Source organism: Batrachochytrium dendrobatidis, assembly GCF_000203795.2.
Source record: "Batrachochytrium dendrobatidis JAM81 unplaced genomic scaffold BATDEscaffold_1, whole genome shotgun sequence".
NCBI lineage: Eukaryota > Fungi > Chytridiomycota > Chytridiomycetes > Rhizophydiales > Batrachochytrium > Batrachochytrium dendrobatidis.
In genome coordinates this window covers 3,184,363-3,201,958 of record NW_006281099.1, presented here as the reverse complement: position 1 = coordinate 3,201,958, position 17,596 = coordinate 3,184,363, and the positions used below count along the sequence as shown (strand labels likewise).

The window sequence follows — 17,596 nt, the reverse complement described above, 5'->3', positions numbered from 1 at the left end:
AACCATTCAATACCATAGTATTTGAGCTGAATGAAAAGGAGAATTGAAGATTCAATAAATGTGAGGTATACTGTAATATGAACATTTATTCAGATTTTTATACAAAAATAAAGACCAACTTTAATGAATTCAGAGAACACAATGCATCGCATTCAATTCAAGCAGCATCCGTTTGAATCAAACATACGTTTAAGCAATGCATGCACAATGATGATCATTTTAATAAGCAGCCTGCAAGTAGTTTCATTGAATATAGCAGAATGTAGCTCAGATTTGGAGCGTGAGCAATTGGCATCAAGTGGAAAACTTGCATTGGAAGCAACCAGCTCAACTTGCTGCTCCTTGGTCAACTTTCACTCGACCTTATCATGTCATTGGCAGCATACACTCCATCAGTATCCAGCACTGCACAAGATGGTATTTTCCGTTGCTTATGCACTCCTTGCCTTTGTCCTTGGTGGAAACCCCGCATTCAACCCATCTTTGACTATGATGAAATTGACGACCTTGAGTTTGAGAACTTGCTGAGCTCGTCTGGAGCTACTGGTCCCTTCCAAAGCCCACCTGCTGCTACTGCCTTTTGGGAAAGTTTGGCTTCTTTATTTCGCTTTAGGTCCTTAGGCTTTCATACAAACGAGGGTGCCATACAGACTGACAGAAGGAATCAAAGGTCATTTTCATATACTTACAACTACTCGCCTGTAAGAAGCAGTGTTCCTGTATATGGTGCAACAGGCGACGCTGGAGGGCAATCACCAAATCACTTTTTCAACTCTAGAGCAGTTCCTGCTGATCATTCCGATTTTATACTGGATAGCGACGATGCTCTTTTTGGACAAACTGAAGCCGATGCAGTGCTCATGACTGATGAACAAATCCATACAATCACTGCTGCCGCTTCTTCCATTCGACATTTAGGGGTACAGAATCAATCGTTTATATTGTTGAAACATGCAATACACGGTCTAATCCTGCAATTGATGTATCGGATCTGGATTTGCTAACTAGTTTATACACCTTGCTACTTTTTTGAATGCCATGGTATCTTTTAGGGGGATGCATTAAGAACCAAGAGTAATCAAAATGAATACATTCAAAACCTTCCACAAGCACTTGCACCACCTACAATCAATCATGGTGGTGCATCTACAATCCAACCACCATATAAACGGCCATCAAGTATTGAAGCAGACTCTATGGGTCACGATCATACAGTTGATTCATTAGCTGCCTCTCCCATGGGTGTGGTTTCTCACGCATCTAACCATATTCCCCCTCAGCAACATAAGGTGCATCGATCCAACACAAATAATATGCTAACAGACCCGCTTAATGCAGTGCAGTTTTTAGTTGAGACTGATGGCGATGTACATAATACTCAAACTAGCAATAAAGAAGATCCAGCAGACGACTTGAAAAACGATCATTTCGATGCAGATTTATTACTAAAGCTCAAGGAAGCCAGCAAAGATCAATAAAAATATGTATGATATTTGGTGCTTTAAAATGCAGATAAACTATTGAGTTCAAAATCAATTTCAGGCGTATTCACGCAAAATGGATTACTATCTTGTAATGATTGTTCCTTGATTTGCAATGGACAATGTTTGAATATTTGCACACCTTTCTGCTGGACATTGTCGATTTTTAATCAACCCAATCAAACTATAGTGTTGAACTAAGACTATTTCTTTTCCCACTTTTGGTATGACCATACATTGTACGATTGTCAAATTTGAGTCCAGATCCATTTGATTCAATCCAATCCAATCAAGATATTGAGTTTGACTGGTCTGGTGTCGTCAATACAATTCCTCTGTTGTATTTTAAAATATTATACATTCGCGATCCAGTTCAAGAAAACAGTGATTGCATTCTTGGAAATATAAACAAAAACCAACATACTTTAATGAATTCAGAAATCACAATGATGTTCAGTATATTTCATGAGACTAACAGTTTATTATGCACTTTAGCACTCATAGTTAGTGTTTTATTTTGCGCGAATACACTGTGATAATAATCAAAATGTGGTAATGTCAAGTATTAACAGCTTTCATTTACGTTCAGATGCCTTGTATTGGATAAATGCACGCAGGTTTAGAATCATTTCATCAGCACGTTCTCGAACATCGCGCTGCTTACGCTTGTCAATACTTTTGAATTTGCTTCGCAATGTAGGATGCAGTTTTTCAAGCTGGGCAAGGAACCCGCCTTGAACAAACACAGGCATATCATAATCAAATGTAGCATCACCGTAGATATCGTAAATGCCATTAAGGATTTCACAGAGCACCTCGGGTGCATCCGATGTTGCTAATTGGGCAATGAATGAGCGTCCAATGATCTAACAGTGCCCAAAATACATGCATCAATACTGAGTTTAAAAAGTACTCAAAACAGTACAGTATCAGCGAATAAACATAGCAACATACCCTGTTCACTTCAATGTTTCCCTGAAGACGTGCATGATGCGCAAGAATACCAACACCCTTGGCCCTCAGCGAAGCTGGCGCACCTGATGTTGCCGCTACTAGTTTTAAAAGCCAATCAACATAATCTTGAGTAGGTGTCTATAAAATAAACAGTATTAAACTAATTAGCTATATTGCATTCCAACTAGAATTGACAGTAAATTTGGACTAATGAATCACAACTTGCAATAATAAGCGCGTTTCTAACTTGCGGCGACAGCAGCGACCATTGTGCACCAATGCATGCATCTAAAAGTACCATATCTGTAGGAACAGCGCTAGAAATATTGATGCAAGATTTGAAAATGCCTTGAAATAGTTCAGTCAAAAGAGTCGCTTGAGACACCTGCCATTCTGATAGGTACCCAAGTAGGATCATGTTGGTAATGCATCCAAGTGTACGTGCAAGAACAGAATGAATATGAATCATAACTGACTCGGTTGACTTTGATGCAAGAGAAGGAACAGGGAGTTGCACGGTTGCAATGCGAGCCAATTTTGGAAGTAGCTGTAGTGTATCAGACAAAAGAGCTTGTGATAAAACGGATGTTGGCAAATTAGCTTCAGTTGCATTTTCTTGATGCTCCGTATCTTCACAAGTAACAATGGCCATATCGTCCATATCAATATCGGTTTCTGTCATGTCATCTTGCTCAACTTCTTCACTGCATTGCTCAGCTAAATACAATCGCAATACAACAATTACTTACAACACGCTATATATATGAAAAAGTAATCCAAGTACACAATATACCTTCAGGAGCTTCCTCGGAATAGATGTTGGCCAACAATTCAAGAGCTAGCTGCATATTTTCTAGTTTGGACTCGAGCTCTGCAAGATATTTCTATCAACCCAATTGAAGTGTGGTGAAAACAGTTAGATTCATTATTTGTATCAATGCATCTCAAATGATGCTGAAAGATAATCAACTGCAACTACACTCACAGTATCTTTGTTTTGTACGGCACTGAGACCATCATGACTGTCCGTCATTTCACTATCTAGAGTTTCTTTTTGACTGGCTAAAGCCTAAAATCAATCATTAAACATCAGATTAAAACACGACGAGATAACAATGCATATTTCTAGCTTAAATTAGTTTACGTACAGCACCAGCACTTGCAACACAAACAAGTTGCGACTGCAAGTCTAAATCCAAAGACTTAGACAACACAGTCAGAATATGGCTGTAAAACTCTGTGATGCGTGGAGTGTCTGATTGATCAATCAATACTGGCCGAAGATTTTCTAGGATACTTGCACAAAGAACAGCAAGTACAATCTTGTTGTCGTTCCATGTTCCAAAATCAGGTGCGTTACTGTTCACAAATGAGAATAGCAATGTTACAAATGCTGGCGTATTTGAAAAAATAGCATGCACTTTGGGATTGCTTTCAATAATTGTGTTAAGGAATTGTCCTTGACATGAAAAAAGTATAAAAATGTTAGCTGCCGACAGTTATAAAAGTACACAAGCATCCGAGATGCAGATTAACTCACCAATCACTCGCATCAATGACCAAGGCACGATAGAAATGTGCAAAGGATCAAGAAGTCTCATTGCAAAAGTAATCACATCAACATTGGAGAGTTGGACAACCACATCGTTTGAAACCTCTCCAAGGCTCCATAATAGTCCAAAAGCTTGCTGGGCAAGATCGAATGGAGATGGTTGAAGAAGATCTTCCGATTTTTTCCCATCTGATTCATCAATTACATCAACGTGCATATCTAAATTAGTTTTTGGAGGAATCGATTTGGAAATCATGGCAGCATCGACAAGACCAGCAATCTAATTTCAAATAGACCAAAAATGGGATAAATGACTCGCTTTAAAACAATGCAATCAATTAAACCAGACTTGATTCTGCATCACCTTGGATAGACACTCCATCAAAGGAGTCATGACACCCATATGGATCAAATCAAGTGCTGCAGATTCTCCACCTGAAATCACAACATTCTGCATTGCACCAAGCACTTCAAGAACAACTCTGCTATGTGTATCTGCCAATAATGGCACCAACAGTGGAAGAAGTCCTGAAGAAAGAAGCTGTTTGCGTTGAGCATCATCTTGAACAAAATGCGAAACAGCTGTCGCTGCCCATGCTCGATCCGAAGCATCTTCAGACTTGAGCTATATCGATGCATTCAATTAATAAAAAGAATAACGGATCCCAATTCAGGTGTCAGTGTTTCTGTAGTTGAATTCAATTTTTTTTAAATGCCAAACTGAAATCATTCAAATTGACTGAATCAAACCTTTTGCAAGGCTGGGATATTTTGTAACTGGCTGGAAATCGATAAAGCATCGTTGGATTTTGGTGCTGATCCATCAGTAAATACTCCAGCACCTAGGATGGGGTTTGCTCTATTGGCTTTTTGATTCTGTTTTCGCTGCACTGGCATTTGTCAAGAATCGGTTTGAGAAATAAATTTCAAGAAAAAATGGACTCGCGTGATTCTGATGGCTGTCAGTTGAGCCAAATATTCACAACTATTGACAAAGGCGTGAAGATTGAAAGTTGAATGTCAGCAATCACCACTCTTGGTGTTGATTTGAATAAAAAAAAGCATCTATTTCCCATGTTTTCTGTACCATGACAACACTCTGACTCGTTGACATGATCTGCAGCCTGCTCAATGTTATTAGAATGGTTTCAAAACAGCGAAACTGGCTGTTAAAATATAAATGTTCATCTCTCCATTTTCATCTCTTTTGCTTCTAGTCATGAACAAAACTATCAGGATATAACCACTGATTCATTTTAGATGCCTCCTTCAACAAAATTACACGCAGCATCCCAGTACTGCACCACACGCATCTTTTGCAAATATTCACGAGCCATACTATCCGTTGGCAAGGCCTTGAATCTAAACGTCCTAAACGATCGTTCTTTCACCTCGCCTTCCCATACAAGAAAGCATTTCTTAGGAATTGCCTCTGTATCGACTTCATTTTGGTCTCCGTCATGTTGGTCCTGATCGTCTTTGGTTTTTGACCAATCGATACGACGCAGCATCAGTTTTTTGTATGCCTTGATTCCTTTGGGACCACCCTCGACAATGACAACATTCATTTTTGGTTGCACAATAGCTGCACCAGTGAGGTTGTACTGCTGTGCATTTTGAGTCACTTTGAATGTGTTTTGTGGATGCGATAGGTCATCAATTCTATACATCAGTGAGCATGGAGGATAAACAAAACTGTGAGCTATCTTAAGCTATTTTATAGAATACGCAAAATAGACTAGCCATTTACCTAAACACAGCAACGTGTACCAACAAGCTTGTATCTTCTTGCAGCTTATTTCTTAATTTTTCTTTACGTTGCTCATCTGTAAGCCTACTCGATGCAACCAAATCAATATGCTTTTGCTTTCGTGCTGCAATTTGCTCACGCACTTTAGCCTCGACTAGCGTGGGATTAGATATGGCTTCCTCGCCAAAAACACGCATCATGTTAGCAATCTTGACCTTGGGTTGCTCTTTTGGAAGAAGACCAAGCCGGATTTTTTCTGATCTTTCTTTGCGGTCTTCTTGGCGTCTTTGACGACGAAGCTTCTTTCGTTCCTGTTGTATAAACGCATCGATAAAATACACGAGTTGGTTTGTGTAGCAGATATATAGCAAAAATACAACCATTTACAAGTACAATGCCAAAATTACTTTAGTAGTAAGCATAATCGCTCGTGGAGCAGGTGCGTTGGGCTCTGCAGGTGGCTCAATAGGAACTGGATGCTGAACTAAATTGGTAACAAGTTTTTCTTCACCATCCAAATAAGCTGTGGGATCAAAATCACTATATGATCCGTCCATTATAATGTTTGCATCCCACCACTCCACTATTGGCGGAGGCTCAGTCTACCATGATCAGTTTGTTAGTTTTTAAATGCTCGTGCCTTTAGTATTTTGCATGATAGCACAACATTCACATACCCGAAGACTTTTATCTGAAACGAGATCTATTTCTTTGTCAATTCCAGTTGTCTTGATCTTTTCAGCAATATCCCGCTTTAGTTTTTCCAATGTCAACTAAAAGCCATAGTCATTGTTAAATTGGATTGACAAGACTCGATACATGGCATGGGGTATCGATATCGTATGTATCTGATCATGCAAACGTACTCGGCAGTCTTACCAGTGTTCGTTGCTTCTCTGCAATATCGATATACTTTCCATGCTGGACAAATTTGAGCGATCGTGACGGACGGATCCTTGGAGCAATAGCCGAACTTGCCTTGAGATCAGGGTCAAAGTATGGGTTTTTTAATGGATCCTTGAAATCTAAGCTTACTTCTCTATCAATCTTGTATTCTTTTCTGGAAACAGGCGCTTCTTCAACAACATATTGATTAGCTTTAACTGTAGTAAACATGGGCTTGGGAAATACTGTTTTAGATCGAGCCGATGCAGAATTGGATACATCCATTTTGAGTGCTGGATGGTATTCTACACCCAAACCTCCTTTTGCTTTGTCTGTTGTGAATGACTGGAACGTTGAGAGTCTATTTACAGCCTAAATTGAATCGACCGGATGAATAAGAGTCAGAATGATGAGCTATTGGATACTTGTGACATCAACATTTCTGCTAAACAGAGTTCAATACATGACAATTTACCATCCCAGGCAAGACATTGTTTCCAGCAAAACTTTGACGGAGTTGTTCCTGCTTTGCAGCGATTTGTTCCTGAATGGATTTCATTGATGGTCGAACAGAATGATTCAACCCAGTAGGCATCGTTCCCATTTGTCCTGAAAAACCATGAGATCGGATTGAATCCAATGTGCTTACTCCAGATGTAGCAGCAGTTCTCATGGATGGACGAACAGCATTTCCTGCAGCAGAAAACACTGCATCAGGCCGGATTAAATTGCCGAGTCCTCCCATAGCAGATGTTAAATTGGCTCCAGGACGAACAGGATTGCCAGATGTTGCAGATTGAGCTGCATTTCTTGCAGATGCCAATCGTGCTTGCAAACCCAATGCTGCAGCCTTTTCTTTTGCTCGAGCAATGAGTTGTTGAATCTAAAGATGGTTCAAGTTTCATTGATAATAGTAAACAGTCAGTTTTCATGATCCACACACAGCAATAGAGTCGGTTAGCAGACTCATGCACATCAAGATCCGAATTCAATGATTTCCAAGATGGTCCAATAGCCAGCACTGCACCTGTTCTTGGGAAGGAACACTAGTTTTTATTTTCTTGTCAGCATGAACATCTTCATCCAAAGCCGTTGTCTGGCCACTGTTTCCATTGCTTGCAGCAGCCTGTCGCTTCTTGCTGTCCATCACAAACGACTAGCAAATCACACCAGCAGGCAAACCAGTTGAAATTTTCATTGACAGTTTTTCATCACGAACAGATTGCTGGTGATTTTTACTGCTCGATTTCCAACTGCTGCAACTCATGCTGCCGCTGTCTTTGCTCAACAAGGCCCAGGGCCATCCTATGTTGATTGAGCTCAAAAATGGTACGTTTTTGGACTACTGTTGACACTGTCTGCTGGGATGTTGGCTTGTTTCCAAGTCCAAATTCCTCCAGATATATGGGATTGTTTAATGCATTGCTTCTCAAGAGAGCATCTTCCTATGCACAGGCTATTCAGACTCATTGCTGAATACATCAAGATGTCAACTCAGAATGGAAAAAGTGACAACCTTGTCCTGACTGCTCTTGTCCCATTACTCTTGTTCATTGTCATTCGAGTATCCCATATTGTCAATGTATTAATATCATCTTCCAATACATTCGATTAGGTGACACATTCAACGGACATCTCGTCAACTGCGATCCATACATGAACGTTAATCTGAGAGAAGTGATTAGAACTTCAGCAGACGGCGAAAAGTTTTGGAAAATTCCTGAAATATATATTCGTGGTAGCACCATCAAGTACCTGCGTGTGCCTGACGAAATCTTGGATCTGGTTAAAGAAGAACAGAGTCGTCCACGTCAAAATGATGATCGTCGTGGCGGCTACCGCAGTGGTGGTATGGGTCGTGGTGATAACAGAGGCGGACGTGGCAACTCTAGAGATGGCAAACAGGAAGGGTTTCGTGGTGATCGCAGTACAAATGCAGCAACAAAATAAAATTTGATAATATGAAATACCAGACCAATAAATGGTTCAATGGTTGGGCATTGTAAATATAGTGGGAATCGTGGCTTAATTTTTTAATTTGAAAATAGAAATATCAATGCTATTGTTGTCAAGCATATGAAATTCATGTGATAAGTGGAGTGACTCGGTGAAAGGCCTATCCATCGAGAGCCATCTGTTTTTTGATCTCTGCAATAGCAAGACCCTTTAATAGTAGCATTTTGACAATTCAATAGTTTAGTCTATTGCAATATCTAGTCCAAACAATATTTATATCATAGCCAATATAGAACTTACAGGATTGAGACCCTTGGGACAGGTACGAGCACAGTCTACAAAATATAGCAATGTTGAATAGTTTGTTAAATATCACATCTGAATACATATCTACCAGAAAAAGGTAATCTTACTCATAATGGTATGGCACCGGTATAGTGAGAAGGGATCTTGCAAAGCAGCACGACGCTCAGCACCGTATTGATCACGAGAATCAATCATCCAGCGATAGGCTTGCATGAGAACGGCAGGACCAAGATATTTGTCACTAGATTGAAAGTCGAGGGAAATAATGAGAAACACCATCAAAAAAGTATTGCATATAATCAAATTACCTGTTCCACCAGTAACTAGGACAAGAAGTAGAGCAGCAAGCACAAAGAATGCATTCATAAAGACCGTCAAGCTTGGCACGATCTGCAATGGTTTGCAGATTTTCACGCTCAGGTGGGGCAGTCTTTTGCTTGAGGTATGGCTCGATCGACTTGTATTGTTTGTAAAAATTGGTGAGATCTAACACCAATCATATTAGACAAGTACACATGACCAACTAAAAAAGCACTCTTGATAGTTTTTACTCATGGCGACTCCACATACCAGGCACAAGATCCTTGACAACATAGGTGTGAGGAAGAGGGAAAATTTTAAGAGGCTTAGAGCTACGTTCAATGCGACTCAAACATGCAAGTGTATTGCCTCCATTAATATTCATGGCACAAGATCCACAGATTCCTATGCGTTTAGTTAAATTCACAACAAATAAAAGTCAACATCAAAGTTTGCGCTCTAGCATGCACTCGAATATCCAAGTCAAGATCCAGCCCATCAATTTGATTCAAAATTTCACAATGGTGAAAAGGATCAATTACCTTCACGACATGAACGACGGAATGTCAAGGTAGGATCAATCTCATTTTTGATTTTAATGAGAGCATCAAGAGTCATGGGACCGCACTGATTCAGATCAATCTGATAAGTCTGAATTCTAGGTTTCTCTTCAGATTTCTCTGGATTCTAAAAACCAACAATAAAAATTTGATGCAATTCAAACATGGTTAGAATTTGGTGCGGATAAATCCAGTATTGCCACTACACTCGAGCGAGATCCAGCCGAATCGAAAAGTAGTGCATCAGAGTTGAGATGGAGTCAATGCGTTTGGAATGGCGACATAAACAGAAACTGTTGCTTACCCAGCGGTAAATCTCAAAGGATTTCATTAGCACAGGTTTGGCCAATGGGTTGGCAGAAGTGGCCTCTTGGGCTAATTGGACCACAGCAGTAGTGTTGAAAGCACGCTACAAAAGAATGACAATTCAGAGCAATACCAAGTTAGTAACAACCAAGTCAGGCTAAAGAACAGTAGACATGAATACAGTTTATACAGGAAATGGACATGTTTCAATCCAACAACCATCAAGCTTCCTACTGCCACAGGGCCAATGTTCTAAACATCGACTGCATCAAGGGGAGCATGCAAAAGAAACGCAGAGTAAAAATGATATACAGCATTGCATGGTAGCAAACAAAGCGATTTACTTTGGAGAGAACATTGGTGTATCTAGACATCAGTTGGGTCGTAGCAGCCATTGGATTCATTAGACTGACAAGTCTTGTAGGCAAGCACTGATTCTATCGCAAGAAATTCCTTGTGCCAAGGATCACGTGTGTCCGTGAGTCTGTTCTGAGCTCAAGTCTAGCTTCCATAATCAAAAATGTTGCGCATTGAATCTGCATAATCTCATTTTATTCCCGTCTTAGCAACACAATCATATCACTAATTATATACGATATGCACCAACGCATAGCGGATAAAAAATGCAACTAGACTACATACGACTTGAACAAACACCACCACTACTGCCAAATTACGCTCGCTCATTGGCCCACATCGAACAAGAATAATGCTTATGATTGTGAGATTGTTGCAGTCCACCATGTTTCCGTGCTTGTCTCTGCCTACATCGGCTAAACCAATCATTTCAAGAAACCGAACCATAAGTCGACCAAGAAATTTACTATTCGCTAGTAAAAACCTTCGTGCATAAACCTTGCCTGTTTTTTCATCAAACCTAGTAGAGTACGTTGGAATAAAATTAGTGTTTAGCCAGCATGCAATGTATATCATACCATCAATCTTTATGCCTTACCGTGGCATCCGATGTCGAGGACAGTCGACGAAATGAAATAGCTGTGGGCATGAATACAGAAAATTGAAGATTTGAGGAATCATAAACAACAAGACAGTCTTGCTAAGATTGCTTAAAGCTCCCACAACAGCAAAAATCATTCCGGCAAAATAGGTAAACGTGTCCCCGCCAAAAACTCTTGCGGGATACCTATCGACACTAGCAATGTAAGCCATTTAATTTAATCATAAGCAGTTCAACACAGATATACTTACCAATTATGTCGAAGATATCCTATAGTGACGCCAATAAACGGAATAAGGAAATATAGCGAGTTTGAGTGTGCTTTAGCGCGTGCTGGGTTTAGTTGAAGCTGCAACAGATCGTTCACTGCTAGGGATATAGCAATCACTAGAGACTGAGCACCTTCAACACCATTTGTTCCTGCCATGATATTGATGGAATTGGTGGAAAAAACGGTCAAGGCGGATATATAGACATAATATAAATGGCCTGTATTTTGGTGTTAGACCTGGATCCATCATGCTCAGCATCGACCGTGATCACATAGCAATTCATACAGTATATTTACTTGCCCAAATGCACAATCTCTTTTTGGAAAAACCGTCGCAGCGGAATAGGAACCACCACATCTGTGATTCCATATGTCACACAATACACCATCAAAAGTGGCATTGACGCAATAAAAGGAAACCAGATTTTAATTCGCCACCTTATATCTAGCACATCGTCTGCAAATCCCAAAAATAACATTGCAAGTAATGCCAACAGTCCACCTAGAAATTGGGCAAACTACAAGAGTCAAATCAGTTCAACATGGCTAGATCTAGACTGAATACACGCCACTAATCAGAAATCAGCTTAATATCATATATTCAACCTACTCTGTCGTGTGGAAAGGGTTGATGATCACTTGGATCGCTATATTTATCATGAAGAAACCAGTCAAGAAAGGGGATTGGAATAAATATGAACATGGCTATAAAGTAGGCCACTCCAACTACAGCTCCAATGCTCTCCGCTCTGTATATATTAAATATTTATGTTAGACACTGACTGAATGGCATATGATCAGGAATTCTTGGACCCAAATATGTATATACAGCTTTGCCATCAAGGCAGTCAGCATAAAATATACTTTTAAATGGCACAACTGTTGAATGCAGATCATATCAGAATAAGAAACTCACATTACAGGCTGATCTTTTTTAAGAATATCCTTGCCATGTCGGCCAGCTTTAATAAAGATTGGTGCTACCAATGGAATGACTCTCTCGGTTAATATTCCAGCCAGAACAGCGAGAATAACCGATACAACCAACGGATTGTGACTATATGTTGCGCCTAGTGCTAGCAATGTCCCGGGTACAGCAGCAGACCTAATAGAATCCATAGCAGTAGTGAATCAGACTAAAAACTGTTTCCTGTCAATGCTAAGCCAGAGGTAAATGCAACTTTATGCTATTATTGATCAAGATTGCTAATTTGGAGCAAACTGCAGCAATTTCAATTGCATGGCATCAACGGAAAGATAATAGCAAGTCAATCTCTTTATTCGAGTTGCATGACATTGTTATAAAGAAGCAAAACAGAATAATCAAGTATGGATGGTCCAGTCTGATCAAATACTGGATGCGAGTGTTTAACTAAACTCGCCGAGAAGCGAATGTCCAACAATAGTAATGAAATTTAGAGTTATTTGACAGAATTGTCAAGTTTATTCCAGCTGATGGCTCTAATCAAGATGAATACAGATGTTCTGTTACGTGAAAACAACTCAAATCTGGCAGGTTTCTTGGACTCCATAAAGATCTTCTGTGGGTGTAGTATCAAATGTCGCTACCAAGCTGGGCAAAACAGAGTTTGCTTTTAAAAGCATTTCATCATACTCGTCCAACGGATTGGAAAGTGCGACAATAGCACCGCCAGCACCGATTGTCACCATAGTTTCACCTTGAATTTCAGCAAAAATAGCCGTACGAATGATTACATTAAAGTCGGCTGAACCAGTCACAGAAAAAAACCCAAGAACACCAGAGTAGGGTCCACGAGGAGTCTTTTCTAGTTCTTCTAAAATATGGACTGTGCGAAGTTTGGGAGCACCCGTCATTGAACCAGGAGGAAACGTTCGCATGACGGCATCCACAGCATTAAGATCCGATCGAAGTTTTCCCTTGACTGTGCTAACGAGTTGATGCACCGTGGCGTAAGATTCTACTACCATCAAATGTGGCACATGAACTGTTTGTGGCTCAGAGATCTGGTTGAGATCATTTCGAATCAAATCAACAATCTAGAGCATCACAATTATGTAGAGTTAGATCATAAAGTAAGATAACAAGGCAAGTACTTAACCGCCAACTTCTAATAAAATATCAAATCATCACACCATCAAATTCTCAGATCGATCCTTCTCACTGATTGCTAAAGCGATACGTCGTTTGTGATTCTCTTGCTCCATCTCCTCAACCGTTCCAGAAAAGTTTTGCCTTGTAGCAGTAGGCAACGTTCCCTTGATGGGTTTCATGCTCAGCCATTTATCGCTGCTGAGTTGTAAAAACCGTTCAGGTGATGAACTAGCAATAAATAAGCCTTCTCCAAAAGAAAGAAACCCGCCATAGGGTGCGGGATTGCGGTTGCGCAAGTGCTGATAAAACTGAAATGGTGATGTGTGCATTTTTCCAAGATTTCTTGTAAGTTGAGTGGTCAAACAAACCTCGTAGGTTTCTCCCTGATTGATCTTTTCATTCGAAGCTTCAATGTTGGCAATATAGGCTGCGCGCTCATGGGTGAGTTTCATCCAACCATTCTTTGGATTTAGTTTGGGATTTTGTGCAATCGAACAGGATTGGGTATTTGAAGCAAGTCGAGTTTCAGTGACATGATTTTGTTTTGGAACAGCAAGCTCAGTCAGGGTATGATGTAGTTGCTGCAACCAGTCTTGCTGAGTTTGGCGCATTTTAAGATCATCCTTACGAGCAAGTGCGATCAAATACATATTTTGCTCTTGGTGATCGTACACAATGATGCGGTCAGAAAATATAAATGCTGCATCAGGAACGTGTTTTGCTGATTCAGTCTTAAATTTGTTTAAACCATCATGCTTGGCAGTATGTGGTCGAAGAGATTCGGCCTTCATCTCGTAGCCAAAGTATCCCACCAATCCGCCATAAAATGGAAGCTGAAACTGCTGCTGAGGATCTGCCAAATCGTTACCTACGTAGTGAATATCTTGACAGTCAACAGTGGTGTTATGCATGATTTCTGCCAGCCATCTAAAAAATGTGTCGTTGTGTTCAAGAGTAGCACTTTCCAGCACAACATCATTCTTGCGCTTCTGTATAAGCCTGGTTTCCAATGAATACTTGATATCAAATCTATACAGATCATCAAAATTACAAATCAACTATAGGCATGAGTAACCATAATAGCCACTCCTTGGCATATGTCCAGTCTCAAAATACCAGTACTATTGCATACCCAAGAGGTCCTGTGGAATCTCCCATATATGAAAATCGACTTAGTCCTGCCTCAACCTTTGCAGAGTCCAGCCAAAATGCACTGGTTTTGTCAGCATACAGTTTGTGATAAACTTTTTCAGCAGAAACAAATGTATCGCACATGGGAAAAACTAATGCAATGTGGTTAGATGAACCATGTAAAGTTTTTGAATCTGAGCCAGATGATGGCATTGACTCTGCCTCTAAAAAATTGTGGCGAATTGGAATGAGCGACGATGGCAAAACTGTTAGTTTGGTCTTTTCCTCCAAAGTTAAAGCAGGCGAAACCATGGACGACTGTTGATTGCAAAGTTTGATATGTGTTGCTGCTAGAGAAATAAAATTATTGATAATTTGTTGTCCATGCTCAGTGCAGATGGATTCTGGGTGAAACTGAACGGTCCAAATGGGTCTGCTTTTGTGAATCATACCCATATTGATTACCGGCTTGCTAGGATCATTCTGATGAGTCCATGCTGTTACATGTAAATCGCTTGGAAATTCTGAAAATAGTTGTATTGTTAGATTTAAACTTTACATAAACATTGGCTAAAAACAATTGCGTTCAAAATATGCCATCAATAGTGCACATACTCTGCTGTGACACAATTAAAGAATGGTAGCGAACCGCACTAAATGGATTGGGAAGGTTTTTAAACAATCCAGAGCCATCGTGACAGATATCTGAAAGTCGTCCGTGCATAGGGGAATCTGCAGTGATGACCTGGTATAAACACCCAAATATAGATTTGTTAGCTAATGGAACTCGGCTAAAAACGTTGATGTGATGAAACCACGATGCAAGCAGCCCAATACCTCTCCCCCAAGAACAGAAGCAAGTCCTTGATGACCAAGACATACACCAAGAATAGGTATATTGGCATACAGCAGCAGTTCTTTGCAAACACCAAAATCCTATAAAAAATCATAGATTGACAGTCGGTTAGTTTTCATCGAGTAGATGCAATAGCGGAGCTTTTGAAATTAGACATGAAACTCGACACCAAAGTCGTATGCAATGAAAAGGCTCGGTATAAAATAGTGGGATCGATAAGCCATACTACAATGCAGACAGGTCAAGTTCAGTATTACCTCTTCCCTGTCTGGTCGTCCTGGACCTGGTGAAATGACAACAGCGTCAAAGTTTGGGAGAATACGATCACAAAGCTCGGTCCTGTAATTGAATGCACGCATTAGTAAGCCAATTCAAACGATACGATTGTTTTTCAGACAATTCATAGATAGTGATGTAACCATCACATGGGCTGCATTACCCAATAATGTAGGAACAACCAATTCCAGTATGGACTCACCATTCAAACTGGTCATTACGCACGACAACAGGTGGATTGGTAACATTCAAAGTGCAGTATTGAAACAGATTGAAGGTGTATGAGTCGTAATTGTCTATAATAAGAATACGCATGTCGGCGTTGTAATTGTCCAAATCAGCAGCAGGCATGCTGGAAAGGACAGTTGCTGTAATGGTTGGCAATTCGGATAATGAATGCACAGCTCTCAAATTGATAATAAATTGCAGCTGGTTTCAATTGGTAAAAGTTTTTAAATCGTATTCACGTAAAATGAAACACTTTGGTATTTACTTTGTAGTAATTGTCTTGGGATGAACAATCGTTGAATCTTTGTTGTTATTGGAAACTGATTGCCTTTTCTATAAACTCTGTTGTATTCTAATCTCATATGTTTGCGCTCTAGCCCAACACATCTCAGGAATGCAACTGTTGTTTCCATGCCAATCATACAATGCTCATTTCAAATGGTTGGTTTAGAAAAGGGAAAATTGGAGGTTCAAAAGATGTCAATGGTATGGAATGTATTGGAACAGAGATGTGAACATTTGTATTTTTGTACAAGAATGGAATGGGCATAAAGATGAGTAAACTAAGAGTTCATAAAACAATGTTGTTCAGTAAGATTGACACCAAACATCAGATGGACCGTTTATTATGTATTGACACTTATTTAGTGGTTCATTTTACGTGAATACGGTTGTAATTCGAGGCTAAAAATGAACATTCGAGAATCTAACTTGCCAGGAATCTGAGGAACGACTGAAAGTACGGATTGGAACAAATACCAAATGGTATTGACAATCTAAACTAGCCTGTGTATACATTGAGTTGACTTTTTGGCCAACATGATTTTCAAGGTGCTTGGTGCCCAATTGAAAACATGATGCACTGCAATTCATGGCGCTCTATCCACGAATAAATACATATCCACGACAAACTATAAATGTGCATTTTGAAAGTATGATGACGAGACAATCAGATAAACCAACTTTATACCAAACTAAAAAGCTTTCTCTATCGTGTCACGCAAGCTAAAAACTCCACACCACCTTCATATTAACGTTAGTATCATCTTCCCTACTATTTCTGCATCTTAAGCTAAAAACTAAACTAATTTCTAAACCTGTATTGCTAGATCAAATAGTACAGTCATGACAAATCCTAGCTTACTCTCTCAGATGGGCAGTATGTCAAGCACTCTACAGCTTGGGATTCCATCGAATGCTCCAATAGTGCTACGAATCAATGTTCCCTGTCTCAAATTACAAAAAGCCATCAAGGTCAATACATCCGATTCGGTATGGATGCTAAAGAAACAACTGATTGACAAGTTTGGTGGAGATTCGAAAGACTGTTGGAATTTTGGAATATTTTTGCATGGCAAGGAAGGCAAGCAAGGAAAGTTTTTAGACGAGCGAAAAGATTTGGCTACATATGGTATTGATGGAACTGTAAGTTGCAATGTGATTTGGATGTATTTTCCGACTATTGCTTTAATATCTCGAACAGAGCGTTGTAAATTCAATGTAAAATTATTGGTCTGTATGCAATCACGCATCTACTAACTGCCCACAAAATAATGATATCTAGTCACAGGTAGATTTTACATTAAAAATCCGTCTTAATTCAGAACAGGACTCGAAAAAACAAAAAAAGTTGCTTGAGGATGTGAGAAATGGAAATATCGAAAGAGCCAAGGAAAAAATCGCAAAGAACTTTGAGACGAATTTCTGGACAGACACGCAAGGTAATGCATCCAAAGATTTGTAAAAAACTAT

At 39.7% G+C, this 17,596-nt stretch overlaps 8 protein-coding genes across 8 annotated transcripts; 2 read left to right on the top strand and 6 right to left on the bottom strand.

The window, feature by feature from the left end:
* Positions 1-368: 368 nt before the first annotated feature.
* On the top strand, positions 369-1,478 carry BATDEDRAFT_85321 (uncharacterized protein; the record flags this gene model as incomplete). Its single annotated transcript, XM_006676333.1, has 2 exons — positions 369-920; positions 1,053-1,478. The coding sequence occupies 2 exons, from the start codon at positions 369-371 to the stop codon at positions 1,476-1,478; spliced, it is 978 nt and encodes a 325-aa protein (XP_006676396.1).
* A 578-nt stretch (positions 1,479-2,056) lies between these two features.
* BATDEDRAFT_85935 (uncharacterized protein) lies at positions 2,057-4,884 on the bottom strand (the record flags this gene model as incomplete). Its single annotated transcript, XM_006676046.1, has 9 exons — positions 2,057-2,347; positions 2,436-2,573; positions 2,683-3,152; positions 3,229-3,319; positions 3,421-3,504; positions 3,584-3,894; positions 3,976-4,267; positions 4,352-4,612; positions 4,738-4,884. The coding sequence occupies 9 exons, from the start codon at positions 4,882-4,884 to the stop codon at positions 2,057-2,059; spliced, it is 2,085 nt and encodes a 694-aa protein (XP_006676109.1).
* A 336-nt stretch (positions 4,885-5,220) lies between these two features.
* BATDEDRAFT_36520 (uncharacterized protein) lies at positions 5,221-5,972 on the bottom strand. The gene is made up of 2 exons (XM_006675826.1): positions 5,738-5,972; positions 5,221-5,649 (listed from the first exon to the last, which is right to left on the bottom strand). The coding sequence occupies exons 1-2, from the start codon at positions 5,935-5,937 to the stop codon at positions 5,244-5,246; spliced, it is 606 nt and encodes a 201-aa protein (XP_006675889.1). The 5' UTR covers positions 5,938-5,972; the 3' UTR covers positions 5,221-5,243.
* Positions 5,973-7,863: 1,891 nt separating this feature from the next.
* Positions 7,864-8,591, top strand: BATDEDRAFT_85018 (uncharacterized protein). Its single transcript, XM_006676332.1, has 2 exons — positions 7,864-7,951; positions 8,238-8,591. The coding sequence occupies exons 1-2, from the start codon at positions 7,888-7,890 to the stop codon at positions 8,570-8,572; spliced, it is 399 nt and encodes a 132-aa protein (XP_006676395.1). The 5' UTR covers positions 7,864-7,887; the 3' UTR covers positions 8,573-8,591.
* A 39-nt stretch (positions 8,592-8,630) lies between these two features.
* On the bottom strand, positions 8,631-10,455 carry BATDEDRAFT_18595 (succinate dehydrogenase iron-sulfur protein subunit SDH2; the record flags this gene model as incomplete). The annotated part of the gene is made up of 8 exons (XM_006675126.1): positions 8,631-8,786; positions 8,879-8,913; positions 8,992-9,125; positions 9,193-9,370; positions 9,455-9,589; positions 9,727-9,871; positions 10,049-10,153; positions 10,395-10,455. The coding sequence occupies 8 exons, from the start codon at positions 10,452-10,454 to the stop codon at positions 8,739-8,741; spliced, it is 840 nt and encodes a 279-aa protein (XP_006675189.1). The 3' UTR covers positions 8,631-8,738.
* Positions 10,456-10,632: 177 nt separating this feature from the next.
* On the bottom strand, positions 10,633-11,435 carry BATDEDRAFT_85934 (uncharacterized protein; the record flags this gene model as incomplete). Its single annotated transcript, XM_006676045.1, has 3 exons — positions 10,633-10,927; positions 11,006-11,203; positions 11,260-11,435. 3 exons carry the CDS (start codon positions 11,433-11,435, stop codon positions 10,633-10,635), a joined length of 669 nt encoding a protein of 222 aa, XP_006676108.1.
* Positions 11,436-11,572: 137 nt separating this feature from the next.
* Positions 11,573-12,398, bottom strand: BATDEDRAFT_22199 (uncharacterized protein; the record flags this gene model as incomplete). Its single annotated transcript, XM_006675434.1, has 3 exons — positions 11,573-11,797; positions 11,890-12,028; positions 12,196-12,398. The coding sequence occupies 3 exons, from the start codon at positions 12,396-12,398 to the stop codon at positions 11,573-11,575; spliced, it is 567 nt and encodes a 188-aa protein (XP_006675497.1).
* A 304-nt stretch (positions 12,399-12,702) lies between these two features.
* On the bottom strand, positions 12,703-16,045 carry BATDEDRAFT_34218 (4-amino-4-deoxychorismate synthase). Its single transcript, XM_006675728.1, has 7 exons — positions 15,819-16,045; positions 15,598-15,679; positions 15,322-15,420; positions 15,100-15,229; positions 14,486-15,008; positions 13,395-14,382; positions 12,703-13,298 (listed from the first exon to the last, which is right to left on the bottom strand). The coding sequence occupies exons 1-7, from the start codon at positions 15,965-15,967 to the stop codon at positions 12,783-12,785; spliced, it is 2,487 nt and encodes an 828-aa protein (XP_006675791.1). The 5' UTR covers positions 15,968-16,045; the 3' UTR covers positions 12,703-12,782.
* Positions 16,046-17,596: the final 1,551 nt, after the last annotated feature.

Bases quoted from the DNA above. Each gene is read 5' to 3' on its own strand.
- BATDEDRAFT_34218 (XM_006675728.1), bottom strand. From the start codon at position 15,967: ATGCCTGCTGCTGATTTGGACAATTACAACGCCGACATGCGTATTCTT. The intron at 15,421-15,597 runs GTAATACTGAAC...GATTTTTTATAG, and splicing joins GACGACCAGACAGGGAAGAG to GATTTTGGTGTTTGCAAAGA. The intron at 14,383-14,485 runs GTATGCAATAGT...TGATCTGTATAG, and splicing joins GATTCCACAGGACCTCTTGG to ATTTGATATCAAGTATTCAT.
- BATDEDRAFT_36520 (XM_006675826.1), bottom strand. From the start codon at position 5,937: ATGATGCGTGTTTTTGGCGAGGAAGCCATATCTAATCCCACGCTAGTC. The intron at 5,650-5,737 runs GTAAATGGCTAG...ACTGATGTATAG, and splicing joins GTACACGTTGCTGTGTTTAG to AATTGATGACCTATCGCATC.
- BATDEDRAFT_85018 (XM_006676332.1), top strand. From the start codon at position 7,888: ATGCTGCCGCTGTCTTTGCTCAACAAGGCCCAGGGCCATCCTATGTTG. The intron at 7,952-8,237 runs GTACGTTTTTGG...ACATTCGATTAG, and splicing joins GTTGATTGAGCTCAAAAATG to GTGACACATTCAACGGACAT.